General features: G+C 37.9%; 4 protein-coding genes across 4 annotated transcripts in view; all 4 read left to right on the top strand.

The window, feature by feature from the left end:
• The window catches only part of LOC149602758 (uncharacterized), a 285,004-nt gene that overhangs the window by 194,516 nt on the left and 68,371 nt on the right, over positions 1-22,117 (top strand). The gene's annotated exons all lie outside the window — the stretch shown is intronic.
• LOC149602767 (ATP-binding cassette sub-family C member 1-like) lies at positions 5,036-6,691 on the top strand. The gene is made up of 5 exons (XM_089860242.1): positions 5,036-5,080; positions 5,184-5,360; positions 5,418-5,531; positions 5,593-5,730; positions 5,790-6,691. Exons 1-5 carry the CDS (start codon positions 5,036-5,038, stop codon positions 5,952-5,954), a joined length of 639 nt encoding a protein of 212 aa, XP_089716368.1. The 3' UTR covers positions 5,955-6,691.
• LOC149602766 (uncharacterized) lies at positions 7,745-8,712 on the top strand. Its single transcript, XM_089860414.1, has 3 exons — positions 7,745-7,785; positions 7,889-8,243; positions 8,544-8,712. Exons 1-2 carry the CDS (start codon positions 7,763-7,765, stop codon positions 8,193-8,195), a joined length of 330 nt encoding a protein of 109 aa, XP_089716540.1. The 5' UTR covers positions 7,745-7,762; the 3' UTR covers positions 8,196-8,243; positions 8,544-8,712.
• Positions 8,724-21,633, top strand: LOC149602765 (multidrug resistance-associated protein 1-like). Its single transcript, XM_089860241.1, has 13 exons — positions 8,724-9,033; positions 13,486-13,689; positions 14,015-14,161; positions 14,245-14,335; positions 15,451-15,821; positions 16,701-16,868; positions 17,219-17,403; positions 17,614-17,719; positions 17,800-18,324; positions 18,834-19,033; positions 19,197-19,323; positions 20,456-21,225; positions 21,291-21,633. Exons 1-13 carry the CDS (start codon positions 8,818-8,820, stop codon positions 21,400-21,402), a joined length of 3,222 nt encoding a protein of 1,073 aa, XP_089716367.1. The 5' UTR covers positions 8,724-8,817; the 3' UTR covers positions 21,403-21,633.

The raw sequence follows: 22,117 nt of genomic DNA, 5'->3' as shown, positions 1-22,117 counted from the left end.
TTCTGCTGAATGGGAATATTTATATGGAAGAGATTTCGACTGAATGGGATGGGTTTACACATATAAAATCATAGCGTTTTCCAGAAGTTGCCGAGCTCCAGTAGCGCAATGAATAGAGTGAGTTGGATGATCGAAGAAGTTATGCAGCATCGAGCGCCGTCAGTATAGACCCTTAAAGAAAATAAACAAGCTGGACACCTTATATCGCCCAGTCGGGATTTTTCGAATAGAGTACCAACGCCATCTAGTGGCGAAAGGTTTCGTTGAATAAATTACAAAAACTTTACTAAGCCTTTGCCAAAATCTAAAACTGTGTAATTTCAATGACAAGCTTTGGAAATCTCCTAATCTTTCTACGATTTGAGACTCTATTGCGAAAAACAACAAGGTAATAACGTTGTGAGCTTGTGGTAAAGCGACATCTGCTCTAAAACAGTTCCTAAATCACTTTCACCTGAAACTTCAGTTCCCAAGTTCCGCCATTAAATTTTTAAAGTACACTTCCTTGCCACTACTGCGCAAAATCGGCCCATAGCCGTCTAAACCAATCAGATTAATATACTGATTACCCAGAATGCTCTGTCAATCCTCAAAAGACGGTTGGGAAATTTGAACGATTTTCTTTAAGGGTCTTTAAGGTTGGGCTAGAGTTAGGTTAGTACAATTTCATAAGAAAAACAAAAATGTTACGCCTTTTCCAAAGTATTGAAGTTTATCTTCATTGACTATCCAAATTAATATGCCTTTTCCAAAGGTTAGGTTAGTAATATTTTATAAAAAAACTAAAATGTTACCCCTTTTCCAAAACATTGATGTTTATCTCCAATGACTATCCAAATTAATATGCCTTTTCCAAAGATTAAGTTAGGTTAGTAATATTTTATAAAAAAAACTAAAATGTTACGCCTTTTCCAAAAGTTTATCTTCATTGACTTTCCAAATTAATATGCCTTTTCCAAAGATTAGGTTAGGTTACTAATATTTCATAAGAAAAAGTAAAATGTTACGCCTTTTCCAAAATATTGATGTTTATCTCCAATGACTATCCAAATTAATATGCCTTTTCCAAAGATTAGGTTAGGTTAGTAATACTTTATAAAAAAAACTAAAATGTTACGCCTTTTCAAAATATTGAAGTTTATCTTCATTGACTTTCCAAATTAATAAGCCTTTTCCAAAGATTAGGTTAGGTTAGTAATATTTTTTTAAAAAAAAAACTAAAATGTTACGCCTTTTCCAAAATATTGAAGTTTATCATCATTGACCATCCAAATTAATATGCCTTTTCCAAAGGTTAGGTTAGAAATATTTTATAAAAAAATCTAAAATGTTACGCCTTTTCCAAAATATTGATGTTTATCTTCATTGACTTTCCAAATTAATTTGAATTTCCAAATTAATATGCCATTTCCAAAAAATTACATTTTATATTCACTTCCGATATTACGTTTTTCTTTTTGAATACTATTGTTCATTATTTTTGTACTAATATATACTAATTACAAATGAAACCATTAGCTCTGATAATACGAATAAATACTAACTTAAAAAACAACAATTTAAAAAAAAACCCCAGAAACTAAAGGAAAATTCATGATTGGAAATCCGCCCAAATTGCGGTATTCGGTCCAAGGGGATTCGGTCGAACAAGACATTCGATCCAATGGGATTCGACCCAATGGTACACAATCATTGGATGTTATGTTAGGTACTGAATAAAATATGACTATTCAACAAATTATTAAACATTTTGACTCAGGTATTGTTTTGAACAATATTATCTTATTTTTACTTATCCAATCTGCGTAAACTTTCATCAAGGTGCATGAATTTAGGTCCTACGTTTGGGACCCGTATTCAATATTTAGGCCTTAAGAAAGGACGCCTTTACGGTATGTTCTCTTTCAACCGAATTCCGAATGAACCGAAATTCCATTAGACCGAATATCCCGAAATTCCATTAGACCGAATATTCCGCAATGATTTTTAGATGTCTAGCCCGATGACTATATTCCCAATGGACAGAAATCCCAATCGTCCGAATATGCCCTTAAAAAATACATCAATATAACTTGAAACACTAAAGCCGTCAGCCATTCGGTGGGGTAGTGGATACGGTGTTGGACTGCGAAGCTATGGAGTGTTGATTCGAATCTCCGAATGGTATGTTCATAATATTACAAATAAATGGTTCGTGATACTAATTAAAACTCTCTCTTTCATTCCTTTCCAGGCAAGAGATGTGTAGAAATAATAAGCAAATTGTGCATAAAATGAAGTATAGTCTTAATGGTTGTTCCAACAATATCTTCAAGTTTTAAAATTGAGATGTTAATATTTTCGTTTCGGGTAGGTTAAGGTAGGCAGAGAGAATTTATAATAGGGAGTTGAAGCTCTTGCCCTTGACAGTGCTATATACAATGTAGCTCAAACAAGTAGGCTGCGACGCTAAAACTGGCCAGGTAAATTTCCGGTCACATGACTCTCCTTTAATTTTAAAGTTTGCCCTCAATCACTGTTGGTTGTACAATTACCCAATAAGGGTTCGCGATTTCTAGTGCGACTGGCGCCATTTGAAGTTATTTTAAGTCAGACGTTATCCTTTCTCTAAAAAGGTAGTGCCCATCTCCCCTAGACCCTCCAGCAACATTCTAGACCCACCCTAGAGGGAGGGGCCACAAAACATTTTACCGGAAATAGACCTGGCCAGTTTTGTTGATCACGTGATTTTTGAGCTACATAATATTCCTCAGTTTCCACTCCCTATGATAAATCCTCTCTGGGGTAGGTGAGGTTAGGTTAGGTTTGGTTTGGTTAATTTAGGTTAGATTTGGTTAGTTTAGGTTTTGTCAGGTTAGGTTAGGTTAGGTGAAGTTAGGTTCACCGTAGGTAAAACGTAATTAAAATAAGTGGAATAATACATTTTCAACTCATATTTATTTCAACAAAAATAAGCATTTATAAGGATAAAAGTTTATTTAATGCAAAACGACACACTAGGTCTTCTTCCAGTTGAATAGAATTTCGCTCCAATGAGACTATATTATAATGAAAATCGCACCTCTTAGCTAAGTTTGGTTGAATGGGACACCACAAAAAATCCATCTGTCGAATGGAAATTCGGTTGAATGGAACCAAAGCCAATTTACTCTAAGGTTATGTAGCCCTGACCGCATATAATATTTTCAATTTGCTTATTATATTGATCTTCCCAATTTATTTGGATTTCTAACCAGTTGCTCAGTTAACCTTATCGTAATAAAATTTCTGAAAGTCTAATGTTTTGGAAATCAAATTTCCTAACCATTTCTTCAAATAACCTTAACGCAGTAAAAACATAATTTAAAGGTAGAGCTTCGGGAAGCGATTGGTGATAATAATTTTAAACGTTTTCGACACTCAACAGTCGAGGTCAATAAATCCGTAATGTTGAAGTGGGACTGCGGAAAGCAGAGGTAGAAGGCATTTCTCCCTTCCTAGTCTATGCGCGCGCCCCTGGTGGATATTAATTTATAATTTCGCCTCTTCTAAGCAACAATTCTGATATCCCTTAATTTATCTTTTATCTTCTACATTTTATATATCCCAGCGATTCCGTATTATATTTATATAACATAAATGAATTATTATTTTAATCCCATATAGTTTAAGTTAAAAATAAGGCGGGATAAACGCTTAAAAAGGTTGGGATAAAACCGATGAACGCGAGAAGTTTGAAATACATATATATTTTTTGGATCTAGTACACTCATGTTTACCAGGGTCACTAGTAGGCCTACAGAGGATTCTTTCATCTACGCAAAGTTTATTCTAAAAAGTTGCAAACCTAAACAACTGCTTCTAAAACGAATAATTTTAAAAGCTGAATGAAATAATTTGGGTGGATTTTAATTTTAAAGTGAACCATTAATTTTTGAGGCCTCGTCGCTATTTTGTGGGGAGAAAAGCAGTCTGATCAGTTCTGAATTAACCATTATCCGCAGTTGGCATGTGAGAAGGGTCCCCGGTGCATGGGGTCCCCAAAGGCTCACAAGGGAGAAAAGTCGCCTCCTTTAAATGCTTAAGCTTAATTCTGACTATCTTTAATTGAGGATTTGCTTTTAGAAGAACAACGTGTTTTTTACAGTCTCGGCATGGTTTTCTTCTTTGTAATTTGACATTTTGATCTATTATATCTTTCGTGAAATTGAAATGTATTCTTCTCTTCATTTAAGGATAAAATGTTAAATAAATTTTATTCGTTAAGTTCAAGAAATATGGTCTGTAATCAGAGATCCAAAGATAATCCTCCCTACGAATAAGGACAAAATGTACAGTTCATAAAAAACTATTTTATCTCCTGAAGTCTGGCATTTTGTTATTCAGCTCCAATCAGACATATATTACCTTACACGAAGTTCACTTCTCCCTACCTCGCGCCGGCTATCATCTATGAAGTATTTTTACAGGCTAGAAACGGTACCGTTCCTCCCGAACAGCGAGGCAGAGAGGTGAAAATAAAACACTAGCGTCGCGTAGTGAGAAAAATGTGCGTAAAACCGGTTTTCTAACAATCGTATCATGGTTGTATCTTATGCAGCGGCTTCTCACTTGCGCGAAATACAGTTGAATCCCGCCGTTTCTAGGAAACGTCAGATTATCTTGGCAGGGGCCATTTATCACAGTTCTCTCTCGAGAGGAAATATTTTTCTCTTCGCGACTAGCGCGCGTCGGGAGGGGGAAAAAATTCACGCCTCTTCACTCTTGGAAAGTTTTTTTTTTCGGATTTTCTCTTCATAGATGATGTCCACGGTACTAACCATTATTGAAGTGAACTTCGTGTAAGGTAATATATTTCTGCTCCAATGTAGACGAACTCGATCTGAAATAAACTTGTGTTACGCGAGTGAGACTCGATCAAGGTCTGAATGTACTGTTTTATGCCATCAACGTTACGGTTTGTAGGAAAACTTTTAAAAAATTAGTTAGACGCCCAATAACATCACAGCGAATAGCGTGTTAAAAATTGCTCAAAATTAGGGTTATTCATCTTTAAATGGGTCCCTTCATACTGGATGACTTTTGCAAATCTCCATTTTGGGTATGTTAATTGTTGTTTATTTATTGAGGCTATAATAATTTTAAAATAGTACAAATATTACAAGTTTGCACTGAATTAAGGAGAATGTATTTATATTTGATAGGATGCAAATTTAACGTGGTACACGGATGATCCGGACTTCACTCCGTGTTTTCAAAAGACAATCCTGGTCTGGGTGCCATGCGCGATACTCTGGGTGTTACTCCCATTAGAAGTTGCGCTGATAGCGAAGTCAGAACGGCGAAGCGTCCTTTTTTCCCATCTTTCCATTACGAAAAGTGTAAGTCCTTATTGAGAGCACTTACACGTAGGTACTAATTTGGCTTTCCGTTTCCAGTTCCTGGTTTTATTACTGGCTGCAATTAGCGCTTCAAAATTTGGTAAGCAAATATACTACGGCGATTTTCAAGTCGTTGACAATTTGGCGGTCGTTCTTCAATTTGGAACTTACGTAAGACAAATAAAAGAATCCATAACGTTTGGATGAATTAAATTGAATTCGAGTGTTGCAGATCTTGGCGTTATTCCTAATAATTTACGGCAGAGGGGGTGGCACGGTGTTGTCCGGAATCCTGACGTGCTTTTGGTTCCTCTTAACACTAACGCAAACTATTACACTGAGATCCACCATCAAGAAATACTATTTACAAGTATGCCAAGGTTTTCTTTACATTTTATTGCAGCAATATATAAACGTGAAACATTTCAGAACGACAAAGATGACTATTTCGGGCTGATAAATGAGTCGGTAATTTACCCTTTAGTAGTAGTTACTTTCGTATTACACACGCTGAGTGACACCTCTCCGAACTACGATAAACATACGTACGCAATCGAAGTCAAATTGGTAAAATTTCATATATATTTTTTATAAAGTGGTTTCAAAAATTCATAAGATATGTTCCATAAGTTTCTCACTGGTTACTGAGAGCTTGTTATGAAGTGACTTAGGTGAAACGTCATAGATTCTCGTAAAACGACGCCTGGTGAGGCGCTGTCAAAGGCTAATTGGATGATGGACTCGAGGGGTCGGACGTTCGGCATTTTAGTGTACGGGATTTTGAGATTTCAAGATTTTGACCAAGATTTTGAGATTTTGACCAAGATTTTGAGATTTTCCCCAGATTTTGAGATTCTGACTGAGATTTTAGAAATCTTGAAATCTTCTCCAAGATTTTAAGATTTCGGGATTTTCAGATTTTGAACGAGATTTCCAGATTTTGAAGGAGATTTCAGGATTTTGTTCAGGATTTTCAGATTTTGAAGGAGATTTCGGGATTTGGAACAAGATTTTCAGATTTTAAAGGAGATTTTCAGATTTCGAGGAGATTTTCGGATTTTTTCGGATTTTTGATGAAATTTTGGGTATTTGCAGGGCATATCAAGATTTACTATAGACCAATACGAATATTACATGAAGAGAAACAAACTTCCAGGGCACGCCTCTATAGTGGATAATTTCAATCATGTCAGGAGACACTGCTAGAGGCATGACCGAGTTGGCTACCCTCTCAGATGCAGTGAGCTTGGGCTGCCTCTAGTGTTGTCTTGTGGCGACAGGCAAATTATCCAGTATGTAGGCGTGCCCCTGGAAGTTTGTTTCACTGTAGGTAATCGTATTGGTCTATTAACTTCCGGTGTTCATAGGATATTTTGAAATATAGGTTTAGGTTTTAGACTATAAATTAGTTTTAATTTACCGTAATGAATACCGGAGAAAAATCGACAAAAATAGTCTAATTTGTAATACAGTACTCTTATATAGCGCAGGCGCAAAAAATCGGAAGGCAGAGTTTTACCCTCGTGTCTTTCCCTCTTAAATAGATGCAAAACGTGTATTGTAAGCATGGGAATTTTCAGATTTTGATATTTTAGGGTGAGACTTCGGGATTTTACGTTAAGATTTCGGGATTTCTAGATTTTAATGTGAGATTTCGGGATTTTAGGTGAAGATTTCGGGATTTTCAGATTTTAAGGTAGGGATTTCGGGATTCTCAGATTTTGAGGTAGGGATTTTGGGATTTTGACGTGAGATTTTGGGATTTTCAGATTTTGACGTGAGATTTCGGGATTTTGAGATTTTCGAGAGAGATTTTCATAGATTTCAAACGAACTGTACGGGATTTTGACAAACGTCCGACCCCTCGGATGGACTTCTAAGCCGCGTGTAGTCAATTCTCGCGTTGTTCTCGCACTAGCTCTTAGTAAGTATCTAGCGTTACGAAGTATAGGAAGTGCCGTCTAATAAACTTATGGTGATTTATATACTATAAGTTCAACACTGGTTACAAGGACTCAGGAGCTCTACCCTTCTCACGTGTTTTTCTCGATTTAGCTCTCAGCAAGGTTTCAGCGTCATACTTATTATATGCATACAGCTATTAGGAATCATTGTGCCTATTAAATGTTAATTTCTATGCGGGTTTTGTGGGCCGGGATCGAGTACTATCCGTCACGCCTCATAATTCTGACGTCTTTCCAACAGTCCTAAATTCTTCTTACCATAGCCCGGCCATGCATATAATATTCACAAAATCCGCCTCACAATGAATCGTATAAGCTGTATGTATGCCTGTTATGGAACATATGCACATAATTTTTGTATTAAAATTCCTGAATGATTTATGATTATTTTAAAACATTCAGACATCAAGGGAAGATGACGCATCGTTTTGTTCACGCATGGTTCATTCATGGCTTTCCAGGTAAATCTGGTAACTTTCTGGTTCCGTTCATGCGCTCTTTTGTACAGCACTTACTTGAAGAAGTTCTTACAGCGCAGCTCATTCTATTTTTAACGAATTGTAGTGTCCTGTGGAAAGGTTGGAAGAAAAACCTGGAGCCATTGGATGTGTACGATTTGAACGGCTCGGAGCGAGCTCTCACTGTCTCGCGCATTTTCGAAAAACACTGCAAGCCTCTAATTAAGACAAAAAATTCCGGAGGTGAAATGGAAATGAAAAGATTGTCCGAAGAACGAAACAGAACCAAATATAAGAGCAAATCCATCAGTTGGCCCTTGTTGAGGACGATCAGTCCTTGTTTGATTGCTGGATTGGTCTTTCAAGTTCTGTCCGACGTAGTGTCTATCGGTCCCGCCCTTTTGACAGGGTAAACAATTTCCCTTCTTCAGCCATACAAGAAACATCATCCAACGTCATAAGTAATTCAAATAAAAAGAAAGTTTGTACATGGTTTTCACTTAAAGTGTGAAATATAGTTACTTCCTTGGTGTCCGTTGGTTCATTGCTTATACTGAAGCGTAGAGAGAGGTCCCGTTACAAGAGCAATGCATTTTCGGTTATTGTGGGTCAGCTGTCTGAATGTTTTCATTCCTTTTAATGTTCTGATTTAATGTTCTGATTCAAACTGAGATTTAGATTACAAGGGTTGTTGTCCACGCTGCAATGAATTAAGTATACTTTGGAACCTAATTAAACAGTTTACTCATTTATATTTTCAGTTCCATTATTGATTACTCTACAAACGAAGATCCTTTTTGGAAGGGTATTTTCTTCGCTTGCCTTTACGGGTTTGCCTGTCTTACGCAATCTTTGTTGCAAGAAGGCAGCGCCATTTTCCACACCAAACTAGGACTGAGACTAAAATCCGCCACAATGCACGTTCTGTACAAAAAAGTAAGTTAGTGTTATCGTGATAGTGGGTTGCTAGTTCATTAAGAAGATTCTTCGAAGCAGACATTTCGCTTGACAACCAGTGATCGACGTGACCTGACAATGGGCGAAATACTGAACACGATGTACGTCGACACCAACAGATTCCAAATTCTGTCGCCACAACTTGGCCTCTTATGGTCGGTACCTGTACAAACAGTACTGTGCTTCGCCTTCATGTATCAAGAACTGGGCTATTCAGCCTTTGCTGGCATCCTACCTATTTTCGTTCTTCTTCCTCTGAACTATCTCAGCACCAAGAAATACAAAGCACTGCAGGTAAATGTTATCCAACTAAAACCCCACTAGACTGTAACGGTAATCATACGCATATAAAGGGTCAAAAGTCCATCAATAATGAAAGAGCGTGTTTATTAGGCCCAACTGAGTGGAAAGTATTAAAGGACATGGGGTGTACAATATTTGGTTACGGAGATATGCCCCCCCCCCAAACATTGGCCCCTAAAAGAAAGAAATATCCAACAATGTACAGTATACGACTCTAATTAGCGTTACCAGTTTGCTTTGAACTATTAATAATAATAATAATAATAATAATAATAATAATAATAGCTTCATTTCAAGGATATTCCTATCAGCGTACAACTGTTTTACGTAGGAGTCCAGTTTAAGTTAAAAATGTTAATTAAAAGTTATCTTTGACATATTCCAGGATCTTTATTTTAAAAACAGATATTGACTTAATTTCTTTTATATCTCGTGGGAGAGGGTTCCTTAATTTTATTCCCCTGCTTTTGAGGCTCCGAAAACTATGAGGGGTTGGTTTCAGGCAGTCGTAAAGTTTATTCATTGAACCACGAGTAGCATTTTCATGGCGTTTAGCTAATTAATTAGCATAAAAGAGCGCAGTATGTGATTTTAAGGACTTGCCAGGGATCCAACAATGAATCCAAAAATTGTTCGAATATAAATGTTGTACACCCCATGTTCTTTCCACACAGTTGGGCCCAATAAACACGCTCCTTCATTATTAATGGACTTTTCAAAAACACCATGTATAGTAATAACGATCTCCAATAGAACTCATCAATGAAATATTAACGGTGATTTGTGATAAGGTTTTTCATAAAGTTCGCATTCGAAAAAATGTAGCCGGGGAAAAGCAAAGATGGAAGGCATTTTTCCTTCCCTCGACTGCGCAAGGTCCCTGATCGAAAGTAAATTATAAAATCGCCATTTACATTCAGAGAAAACCAAAAATAAAAACCAAGATACCTCAAGATGATATGGAACATTTTACAAGCTCTCGAATAAACAAATTCCGTTAAGTAGACTCGAGCTTTCCCCGTTTTAGATCGTTGTCACATTGCCAACCATTGAGAAAGAAATGTCCTTTAGTACAGCCAGCGAGGAGTAGAAATGGAGGCAGACAGATTGTGGGGTGAAATTGTAATCTACACCGCTAGCATTAATTCCCACAGTGGGAGAAAGAGGGTTGAAGGCAATTAATATGGTTCCTTCTGATCACGTGGGTTACTTTTTATCTCTCCAAGTGACAATGACGTCACGGAGAGGAATTACACTGGACGTGTCTGTGTGTGTGTGGGGGGGGAGTGGGGTTTCTGTCATCGGAGCAAAGGTTCACGCAATTTTCATATCATTTATTGTTGATCAATCGCATTATATACTCTAAATTTCCAAAAATTGTAAAAGAGGCATACGCTTGAATTCAATCGTCAATAATAGCAATGTTTAAAATGATTTTAGGAATAAAGTTTCTTAAAATGATTTAACTAGTATTAAGGTAAATTAATGACGATAAAAATAATTATATCAATTACATTTATTTAATTATAACCTCTTAATTGCGTTTCGACTCGAGGAGGTCTATTTTGGATTCCCAACTTGTTGTACATACCTACGTTCTGGGAAATTGCGAGTTAGCTACGAAAGGCGAATTTTTACCACTCTGAGTGACGATGACGTCACTGAGCGGTATTTCGCTGAACGAGGGTGTGTAACTGTCTGTCTGTCTGTCACTCTGTCATCGCGTTGCCAGTTGCAATATCGGAGCAAACGTATATGCTATACCCGGACTGCAGAGAGCAATTTTTACCTCTCCGTGTGACGTAGTCCAGGAGAGGTTCTGTAACGGCCGTGTCTGTCTGGGTGTGTGTGTGTGTGTGTGTGTGTCTGTCTGTCCGTTGTTACACCCACGTGACCGCGTTCGCATCTTGCGTATCGGAGCAAACGTGTTCCCAATTTCCGGACCGCATTGACAGTTCACAGAAATTTGGAAAATTGTATTTCTCTCCGTTGGCTACTCTATACTTGAGTTCTCACACCAACATGTTTGGTATTCGTCCATCCCATATGAACACCAGTCTGGTACTTTTCTAGCTTCCACCACCACCATCTTCTATTCGTTGTCAATCCCACATAGACACCAATCTGTATCATTGGCTTCTAACACCACCATCCACTGGTCTTCCGTCTATTCCACATAGACACCAATCTGTATCATTGGCTTCTAACACCACCATCCACTGGTCTTCCGTCTATTCCACATAGACACCAATCTGTCTCATTGGCTTCTAACACCACCATCCACTGGTCTTCCGTCTATTCCACATAGACACCAATCTGTATCATTGGCTTCTACTCCATTATCATCGTTTGGTTTTAGGATATACGCGGCGATCAGCTAGGGTTACGAGAAACGTCTAGCCTCCCTAAGGTGGGATCGCCACCAAAGGTTTTCGCAATTGCGCTTTTTCCTTACTTTTATAATGGAAACGAATCTTATATATACCCCAAAATTTGAAGAAAGTGGGCAAGAGGGGTACCCTTCACTTTAAACGTCAATATTAGCAAAGTTTGAGATGATAATAGGTATAACGTTATTTTAAACGATTAAACTATTATTAATGTTAATTATTGAAGATTAAAATAATTAAAAATAATTATATTTATTTAAATATTAAAGATAAACCTCTCGTGCAAAGAGAGAGATTATCATTGCCTCCTATATCTGCCAAGGCCCGTGCATGCGATATATTTCATTCATTGCCTCCTATATCTATCAAGGCCCGTGCATTGCGATATATTTTTCAAAACAACAACCAAAATGGGAAGCTCCTCTCAGAAACATAATAATTTCTTTTCTCTGTATATGAAATGAAAATATGGATAATATTGCGCTTCTTCTTTAATGGTATCAATCCTTGCCTGTCTATTAATATTTTACGTAGTAGTAATACGTTTTTAGCGAAGTCTAGAGAGGATAAACATAAGCGAGATTGTTTCGGAAAAAAAATACTGCTTCCACTAATGGGTTTATACTCCTTGTTACTCTTGTTGTCTGTGTGTGTCCGTCCATTGTTACACTAGTTTGTCGCGTTAGCAGTTAGCCTTGTGTTGATGTGTTAAGAAATCATACAGAACCTTAATATTCCCTTTTTCCATAATATAAAGTGAATATGTGGAAGTATTTTTCGTAATTATGATGCATTTAGTACTTTTGTAGCTTTAAAGCTCCGTTTCATTTTGATATTCCAAAGATTTTTTTAATATTGTTATTTGAAATGGCTGTTTATATATTGCTTAAGCTATACTACATCTGTATATAGAATAATCCTTGGTTTATTGATTTCATGAAGAAAACTAAGACCTAGACTCCGGCGCGTATAACAAGTATTATCCGCAATAGGCTTAGTGAAACAAAGAGTAAATAATTGAGGCCTGAGGTGAAGTAAACTTTTGGCTTTGATTTTCGTGTCTGAAATGAACAGACATCAACGGTTCAGAGTGAGCCGAAAGTTAAATACACTCCTAAAGAATAATATTAAGATTAGTAAAAGGGCTAATGGTAAACGGGTAGTAACTACAGACTTATTATTCTCTTTATGGTGCGCATTGACTATTAGTGCGTCTAGCTACAATTTAGCTTTGGTGTTATTTAACGTTAACATTCATGTTGGCAAACTAAGAATATTGTTGAGGTGAGACGAGACGATAGTATTTACACTGCAAACCAGTTGTGAATGTAGCTTTCAGAATATAGGGTAAACAGCTGAAGCGTAGACTTCATTTCCTGTTCTTTTCCCCATTGACTGATTTCCATGTGTCCAAGATTTATCCTTATTGGATGTAAAATGTCGTCTGCTTTACTGTAAATTCGCTATGTTTGGAATACTGCTTCAATATTTCGTAAATTTTTACTTCAAAAAAGTGAAATAATTCCATATCTAGGTAAATACGTTTGTAGTAGTAGACCTCTTGACACGGAGAGGTAATATTTTGGTTTTCCCAACTTGTTGGCTTCTACTCCCATCTTGATGGTTAAGATTTACGCGGCGATCGGCTAGGGTTACGAGAAACGTCTAGTCTACCAATAGCAGGGCTACCACCAAAGTTTCGCGCAATTGCGGGTTTTCCTATCATTTCCTGTGAATCAATTGCCTTATGCCTACCCCAAATTTCCAAAAATTGGTAAAGAGGCATACTCTAGAATTCAAACGTTAACAATAGCTATGTTTAAAATGATTTTAGGAATAACGTTCCTTAATCAAATTAACTAGAATTAAGGTAAATTACTAGCGATTAAAATATTTGAAATCAATTATATTTATTAAATTATTTAAGATTAACCTCTTAATTTTTTCTCGACTACGAGAGGTTTATTTTGGTTTCCCAACTTGTATCTTTTACTGCAATATCACCACCGACGGAGTTTCTGTGAATGGTTTCTTTAATCATGTCTTTTATTAGATTGAACTGATGAAGCTGAAGGACAACAGAATGAAAATGATGAGTGAAATCTTGAACGGAATCCGCGTCTTGAAGTTGTACGCCTGGGAGAGGTCATTCCAAAGAATCGTTCTTGAAATCAGGAAGAAAGAAATTGCACTCATGAAGAAACAAGGCCTCTTCCAAGGAATAAATATGTTAATAACTGGTCTCATACCAGTTTTGGTACGAACATAAAAAATTTACAAGTTGATTATTGTTATCAATAATGGGGGCCCAGAGAGGTGTAGAGATTTCTACGTTTTCGCCAGGTAATGGGGGAACAGAGAGGTGTAGAGATTTCTACGTTTTCGCCAGGTAATGGGGGAACAGAGAGGTGTAGAGATTTCTACGTTTTCGCCAGGCTCAAGAAAGGTCATGAAATAAGTTCAGGGTTGCTGGCTTTATTATTGTTGTAATCTGTTTCTAACTGTTCAACTTCAGGGTTTACACACTCTTTTATCTCCATATTGATTTTAAGTTCCTACAGATTTTTTTTTTGCTCATTCAGATTACTTACCCGTGTTTTGCCATGTACGCATTCATTGACGACGATAACGTTCTTACCTCGAGGAAAGCTTTCGTCTCCTATCAGTTGGTGCGATTATTAGCGACCTCAATGCTAACGTTTCCGGATTTAATAAATACTCTAATCTTGGTAAGTACGGGGTCAGGGAGGTTCAAAAGGTAAATCTAGTATTTCTCTAAAAATGACTTCAATCAAAAACTGATTATTTACAGACACACGTCTCGGTAAGAAGAATTTCAAACTTGTTGAGTTGTGAGGAAATCAAGCATTACGTGGAGCAAATGGCTAGCGACGATCAGTATGGTATGACAAATAATGAGGGAATTAAAAAACGAGAAAGGTCGCTTGCTATTTATTTCCCGCAGTTATTGCCATGCAATATATATGAATTCAAGTTAAAAATTATTTGTGGTTAAAGGTGGAAGCGCGAACTTGAGTGCGAAGAATGAGACCTTCTTCGGACCTTAACCCAACAATTGGTATAAACACACATGTAATGCAAGGTGTGGTGTGGAGGGCGTGTTAGTTTCGTACGTGCTAACGTAGAAAAATACCATGTATTCTAGCACGCTAAGATAATGTACGAGATTGTTCAACGGTTAAAGTACATAAATTTTTTATGCAGTTAATTATATTTAAAACCCACTGTTTTCCATCCCAATTTAAACAAATCAGAATCACACGATCAGAGATCATAATCGTAAAAGCTTGTCAGTTTTTTACACTCGCAACTAAAAAGGTTTTCAACAACTGTTATTAAGTGACACCCCCTCCCGAAGGAGGGTTAATATGAACTCCTGGTAACACCAACCCAGCCTTTTTACATAGTGCAATTTCGCCGGAAGATTATCTCACTCTAGCCACGGCGCCCGTATTTTTTTCCCCCACACCAACCCTGGGAACCGGAACATTTTATGCACTTTCCAATAAATTGGTTTCGATACATAGGTCCATCAAATTAAACCATAACTTGAGAGTTGCTACACTATACCCGGGTGAATTCCTTAACGATGCCAATGTTGTTGCTTTCCCAATACTTTTAACAGCTGGAAGACCATCTTTTTAGCAAGAATCCCGTCAAACCGGTTTTTCGTGTATCCGAAGTTGGGATAGCCCCTATAGCTATAAATAACCGTCAAGGCATATTCCCATAGTCGCTTTATATAGAGGATCAAAAGGTATTCTGGGTGGGATGTTCTTAGGCTTAGCGCAAAAATCAATTTTAGAAGAAAACTCCCCAAAGACTTAACTATCACCTTTAAAATTTTCATTTTTGAAATAAACTAATTAACATGTCGTTTCTAAAGATCATTTAAAGACCTGAAGTTGCCTTTAAATTGTTTCCAGATATTTTCTGACCTCACAATTGGTCAATTTTGACCAATGTTAACATAAATTTATTTCTTTGAAAATTTCAGCGATTGTGGTTCAGAACGGATCCTTTCATTGGAACCTGGATGACAAAGCAATAGCGTCTCTTCAGAATATCAATTTGAAAGTGTCCCGTGGCTCGTTGGTGGCCGTGGTGGGTCCGGTTGGTTGTGGCAAGTCTTCCCTCTTGTCCGCTCTGGTTTCCGAGATGCAGAAGGTAGAAGGGGAGGTGAGAGTGGCCGGGAGAGTGGGATACGTCACTCAACAGCCTTGGATACAGAACGCCTCACTTCGAAAGAATATACTTTTCGTCGACGACATGAACAAAAACAGATACGACAGCGTTATACGTGCATGCGCCCTACAACCAGACCTCGACCAACTACCAGCTGACGACGAAACGGAAATCGGAGAAAGAGTATTTAATATTGAAACCAGGAATACCTGTATTTCAGAATAGGACTGTTCACGAGCCGAGCTGAGCGAGCTTTCTAAAAGCTCGGCTCGGCTCGAGTCAAAAAAACCGGCGGCTCGGCTCGGCTCGGCTCGAAAATGATCGAGTCGAGCCGAGCTGGCTCGATTAATATATACATGTTTAAAAAAATTGCTACTACCAACGCCAAACTTGAGATCGATGTTTAGGAATGTAGTGGTTGAGTACAACCCGATCGGTAAAATATGTTCAAGGTTGGAGGCGAGAGATTTTTCCCACGCTTTATTTCATGTAAAAATACAACGGAACGCTATTGGTGGAGAACATAAAGACTAAAAGGAAAGCGCTATATCAGTGACTAAGCTCGCGAGTCGTAGTGGCTCGATGCCTGTCGGCTCGGCTCGGCTCGACCATAAAAAAGCTCGCTCGTTAATTAATCGAGCAGCCAAAGTGGCAGCTTGGCTCGGCTCAAACTCGGCTCGCTCGTCACGAGCCCGAGCTGGCTCGAGCTCGTGAACAGTCCTAATTTCTATTTCTTCTACTTGCAATCTTTAACAGACCATTTTCTGGGTCTTTCTACTTGAACTTAAGGGGTAGAAATGGTTTAGAAACCGTCATCCCTGACGTCATGCGTGATTTATTTCAACTTGGAAAATTAGTATGGGGTCCATGGCCTTTTAAATATTTAGAAGAGATCTATGTATTCCTGTTGTAACTAAAAATGTGATAAACAACTAAATTATGAACAAAATATAAATTTTTGCCTAAGTGGCGTCGGGCTAAACAAAAGAGATGAATTCAATGATGGTTCCATGGATGGCTGCTTTCGTTAGTAATGTGTTCGTTTACTAATTTTCATGATAGGGTATCAACTTGAGTGGAGGTCAGAAGCAAAGGGTCAACGTGGCCAGAGCAATTTATCGCAATGATGATGTTTATCTCTTTGATGACCCTTTGGGAGCGGTTGACTCTCACGTGGCCAAACATCTCTTCAACGAAGTCATCGGACACAAGGGATTACTTCGAAAGAAAGTAAGTAACGCTACTCTAATAATTGCTATGAAAGCGCTTAGCGACCATTAGTCTAAATGAGATGTCGACGTGAACTTTTATAGTAAAATATGAGGGCCCGGAAAGTAATCGGTGTCTTTACTGATAAATATATTTCAGCGGACATCTCGTATATGCATATTTATCTAAGCTGTGTAGATTTTGATTTAAATCCTTGCAACTTCAATAATAGCGGCTCAAAAAATGATCAAAATTTATTGATGCTGTGACTAGCTAACTCAAATAAACTCTAATGAGTCTTTCGCCTTTGAAAGCTGTATCTGTTTGGTAGTTTCTTGCTCGCTTGACAAATATCAATTAAACTCTTACAGACGAGAGTTTTGGTGACGCACAACTTGACCTTCATCCGAGAAATGGACGAGATCTTCTTCATGAATAAGGGACGAATCATCGAGAGGGGGACCTATGACGAAATCATGAGTCGTCAGGGAATGTCCAGGGATTATTTCGCGCAACATATGAGTGAAATGAGGGTCGAGAATAAAGAAGAACCGTCGTGAGTAAATTTGGAGTTATATCAACTGTTGTTACCGACAGTACGTAGTATAGTCAAAGAAATTTACTATACAAAATAACCCAGGGAATTTCTTTCTGTCAAACCGCCATGTGGCGTGTACTGTTTCTAGAGATAGCCTTTCCTGAAATGATACTTGCAAGTTGAATACACATTGCCAATTTATGAATTTTTATAATGTAACTTTTGTAGTACGCTAAATATCACAGTTGAGAGATTTCATCTTGCATCACAGGGAAAAGTCTCTGATGAAGATGAGGCAAAACTCATGACTATAGAGAGACTCAAAGAAGGAAACGTATGTGCTCTTTAATATACTAAGGAAGAATAAGGAGAACTAAAACTCTCTACACACATAATGTTATTGCACGTTTCTAGATATCCGTATCACAATACAAACAATATTTGAAAGCGTATGGTATAATATGGTGTGCAATTTTCGAAGTAACAACCACCACTGTTGTTGTCCTTAATTTCGCGTCAGTTTACTGGCTGTCTCTGTGGTGCGCGGATTCCAAGGAAGATTTTAAAGCGAACCCAGACTTAAAGGCAACCCGTTTAGTGGTCTTAGTCGTTCTTGGTCTAAGCCAGGCCATTTTTGCATTTCTAAACGTAATCATCAACGTCTTTCGTTGTCTACGAGCGGCAAAATATCTACATAGGAAAATGCTCGACAGCATTTGTCGTTCTCCCATGTCCTTCTTCGACACGACCCCCGTTGGAAGAATACTCAATCGTTTCTCCCAAGATATCGACGCCCTGGACCAGCAATTACCTCCTGTGTTATTGCTCACCAATTTTGGATTGATAGTTTTAGTTGTTTACCCGATAGGAACTGCAATATTTCTACCCTTATTCATAATTCCCTGCATTGTTGTTGTCATTGGATACCTTTTTCTTCAGGTAGGAACTAGATTTCAGACATCTGTCATAAGTAATTATTCAGTATCACTCTCAATTGTTAATTGTCGTAGTTCAACACGGAATTCGTATCGACTGAGGGATAGTCGCTTTTGATCCTAATTAATGTGGGAGTTGATTGCAGGTCAGAGCTTAAAGCTCTTCAAATGAGACTATACAAAAATAGGAAACATTAAAAATAGGCAATATTATTACCGAAATTTCCCAAAATTTAACAGATTTTTTAGAATTAATGATTGTATAGGAAGTTTTATTAAACGACGATAAAGAGGCCTGGGCACCACGACTTTAATAAGCGAGACTTTTCCACCCAGTGCAATAAAAATAACTACAAATATTGAACAGTTAAAGTGTTTTGTAATAAATATAATTTGTTGCTAAAAGTGTAGAAAGCATGCACGTCTTACCCGCGGCGTTCTCGCACTCACTTCTGGGGATAATTACTTTATAATATCCCATTTAAACTGAAGATTGAGCAATGCGTTTTGCAGCGTTTCTTGATGTCGAGCAATCGTCAATTCAAGCGGATAACAAGCTTGAGAAATTCCTTCTTGTTTTCGCACGTGGGAGGATCAGTGGCTGGCAGCACTGTCATCAGGGCATGTGACGCCCAACAGAACTTCGAAGGACACTTCCTCAAACTGATCGACGAATGCACTGCCGCTAACTACATGATGAACATGGCGCAAAGGTATGCATAATCTTGTGATTGTGTCATTTTTCAATCATTGCTTTTTCGGCATCCAAACTACATTTTTACCTTCGGTTTGAAAAGCGCTGTGGATGCTAATCAAAGCGAACATTCCAAGTCGCTACTCATTTCTCCAATTCAATAAAATGCATCTTCTTTCTAGATGGTTGACTGTACGCTACAATATCTTGGGCAATTGCTTGATGTTTTGCACCACAATTTTCATAAATTTGAGCAAAGGGACTCTGTCAGCAGGTTTTGTAGGATTGATCTTGGCTAATGCCGATCGGGTAAGACCATGGGAGTAAATCGAAATCTTTTCCAGAAGCTAAAAATCTCGGCTGGTGTTTCGTTTGACTATTTATACTAGCGTGATATTTAAACTTTGTTAAAGTGGGACATAGAAAAAGGATCAACAGTTAATGTATTAACAAAGAGTATCTCGAGATGGTATTGTATGCAGGGGTTGAAAGATAGATGGATATAGCCAAGCGAAGCAAAATATCATTGTAAAAAGTATTGTAACAGTGCAATTAAAGGTTAGGTTCAAATAAGGCCGCCATTCTTGTACTTTTTTTTCGTAAAGAAGTCAGTTTGGCCTTCATTCTGTATACGTTTATCTGAATACGGTGGCATTGACAAGCCCTTTTAGAGGTCTATTTGCGTTACTATGGTGTTGAATTTTTGTGCTTTTAAAAATAAAATCCAAAGAACAGATTTTAGTCAGTAAGCAATGGTAAAACTGATTACACGATAAACGTATATTCTACACTTTAGTTAGAAAGGGTTGAAAACTGTGGGTTTTGCAAAAGAATCTGTTCGCACCGTGGTTAATTTAAATCCACATTAGTCAAATTTCGTGTTGTGCGAAGAGCGCTTCTTCAAAAGTATAGCAACACATATGAATTTTATTGGGTCGATTTTACTGAATTTTCGGTGTTCTAACGCAGTCCAAACTGGTTGAATCCTTTTTGAACGATTACAAATAGATAGTTTCCTCTGGCCTTTTAATGCTTTCGTAGACAATCTTTTACAAAAGTTCGTAAAACTAATTGGAAGGAAACGCAAAGTATAACGTTTATTTAGCGAACCAACGAGCTCTGAAAGAATGAAAACCCGTGATTATTAGACAGCTGCAAAAATGGTAGGATGTTGGAGAAACGGGTATGACCAAAAAATAAAATATTTTCATACAATGAAAATAATATATTTTTGGTATGACATGGCACCATATTCCCTGCTTTATCGAATTTTGGTGATTTACATTCAAGTTCTTATCAGGTCTTATCTATGAAAGATATTTTATTCTTTAATCAAATAGGCTAATGATGAATTCCATTGAATTTTAAAAAGAAAGTGAACAAGTTTTCTGTCATGTGGAACAATACAAATACAGACTAATTTGTTATTTTGCTCTAACAGCTTCTGCAATATCTGAAAGTCTTTATCACTTCCGCTACGGTTTTGGAATCAAATATAGTCTCAATAGAAAGAGTTGACGAATACTGTCATTTGGAGTCCGAGGCCGAGTGGGAGAAACCAGTATTTCAACCCCCATCTGACTGGCCTCAACGAGGACAGATCAAAATTCAGGACTACAGTACCAGATACCGAGAGGGATTGGATTTGGTCTTGAAGGACATAGATGTCAGGATCGAAGCCGGAGAGAAGGTGGGCGTGGTGGGGCGGACAGGAGCGGGAAAATCGTCGCTCACACTGGCGCTCTTCCGTCTCATCGAGGGGGTGAGCGGCCAGATCGTCATAGACGGAGTTGAAGTGGAGGGATTGGGCTTGTCCGATTTGAGATCGCGACTGACCATCATCCCCCAAGAGCCCGTCCTCTTCTCGGGCACACTAAGGTTCAACCTGGATCCCTTTGGTCAACAAGACGACGAGCGGCTGTGGGCAGCCCTGGAACAATCGCACCTGAAATCCTTCGTGGGGTCACTTGAGCAGGGACTGGATCACCCCGTGACTGAAGGAGGGAAAAATCTGAGCGTCGGACAGCGTCAGTTGGTCTGCTTGGCTCGTGCCATATTGAGGAACACTAAGATCCTGATCTTGGACGAAGCGACGGCCTCGGTCGACATGGACACCGACAATCTCATTCAAGAGACCATCAAGAAGGAATTCGGCATTTCTACCATCATCACCATCGCGCACAGAATAAACACCATCTTAGACTACGACAAGTTAGTTTAACTACCTATTAAATCGGCGTAAAATTAATAATTTGATACCTCTTAACTCTTCACAGGGTGATGGTTCTAAATCAGGGCCGCATTGTGGAATTTGACTCTCCAGATGCTCTCTTGAGGAATGAACAATCAATGTTCTACGTTTTGGCCGAAGATGCCAACTTAATCTAGATAACCTTTAAATTAAGCAACCATGCCTTACGTTTAATGTTATGTACAGTTCGTTAAGAGTCTAAAGAATAACCTTTATAATTTATTTTATTACCAATAGAGCGACTTAATACTGTATATCTATAGCAATACGTTTACTTAAAATTATTGAGAGACGTAAACTTTCAAAAATTAGGTTCCATTTAAACTTGAGAGATAAGGTATAACATAAAATGGCTAACTCGTAACATTCGCTAGGTCTATATGACAAAAATTGTTCCGTAATTCAGCCTAAATGTTTTTAATAAAATGTTTAACTTGGTATAATTTTCCGAAACTCTACAAATATTTTTTTTCGTCGAAGCATAATTATTTTTTAGACAAAATGGATTGCTCTTTCGCATTTCGCTGAAGACATTAAACTCCGGCGACAGCCATGAAGGCGGAACTACCATTTCCAGTGTTAACGCTTACCTTCGGTGTTGCGCGCTTAATACGAGTCCAAAATAAAAGACAACGATGGAACACTGGACAAAGCGGAGCAAAATCAAGCTGGTTTATTCAACTTGCTCGAACCCTACTACCATGGCAATGATTAATGCCAAGTAATTTCAGTTTTTGCCGCTGATGTCTGTTCAATTCCAAATTTCCAATTAATAATTAGGAAGTTTGTCAGTACTTGCTCGAGTACTGTACCTATGGGGAATGGTTGACAAACAGGGTTTTTAAGAACTGG

The sequence above is a fragment of the Phalangium opilio genome, unplaced genomic scaffold (genome assembly GCF_054372755.1).
Source record: "Phalangium opilio isolate 3A_F unplaced genomic scaffold, DU_Popi_V2 ptg000352l_1, whole genome shotgun sequence".
NCBI lineage: Eukaryota > Metazoa > Arthropoda > Arachnida > Opiliones > Phalangiidae > Phalangium > Phalangium opilio.
This window is presented reverse-complemented; position numbering and strand designations above follow the sequence as displayed.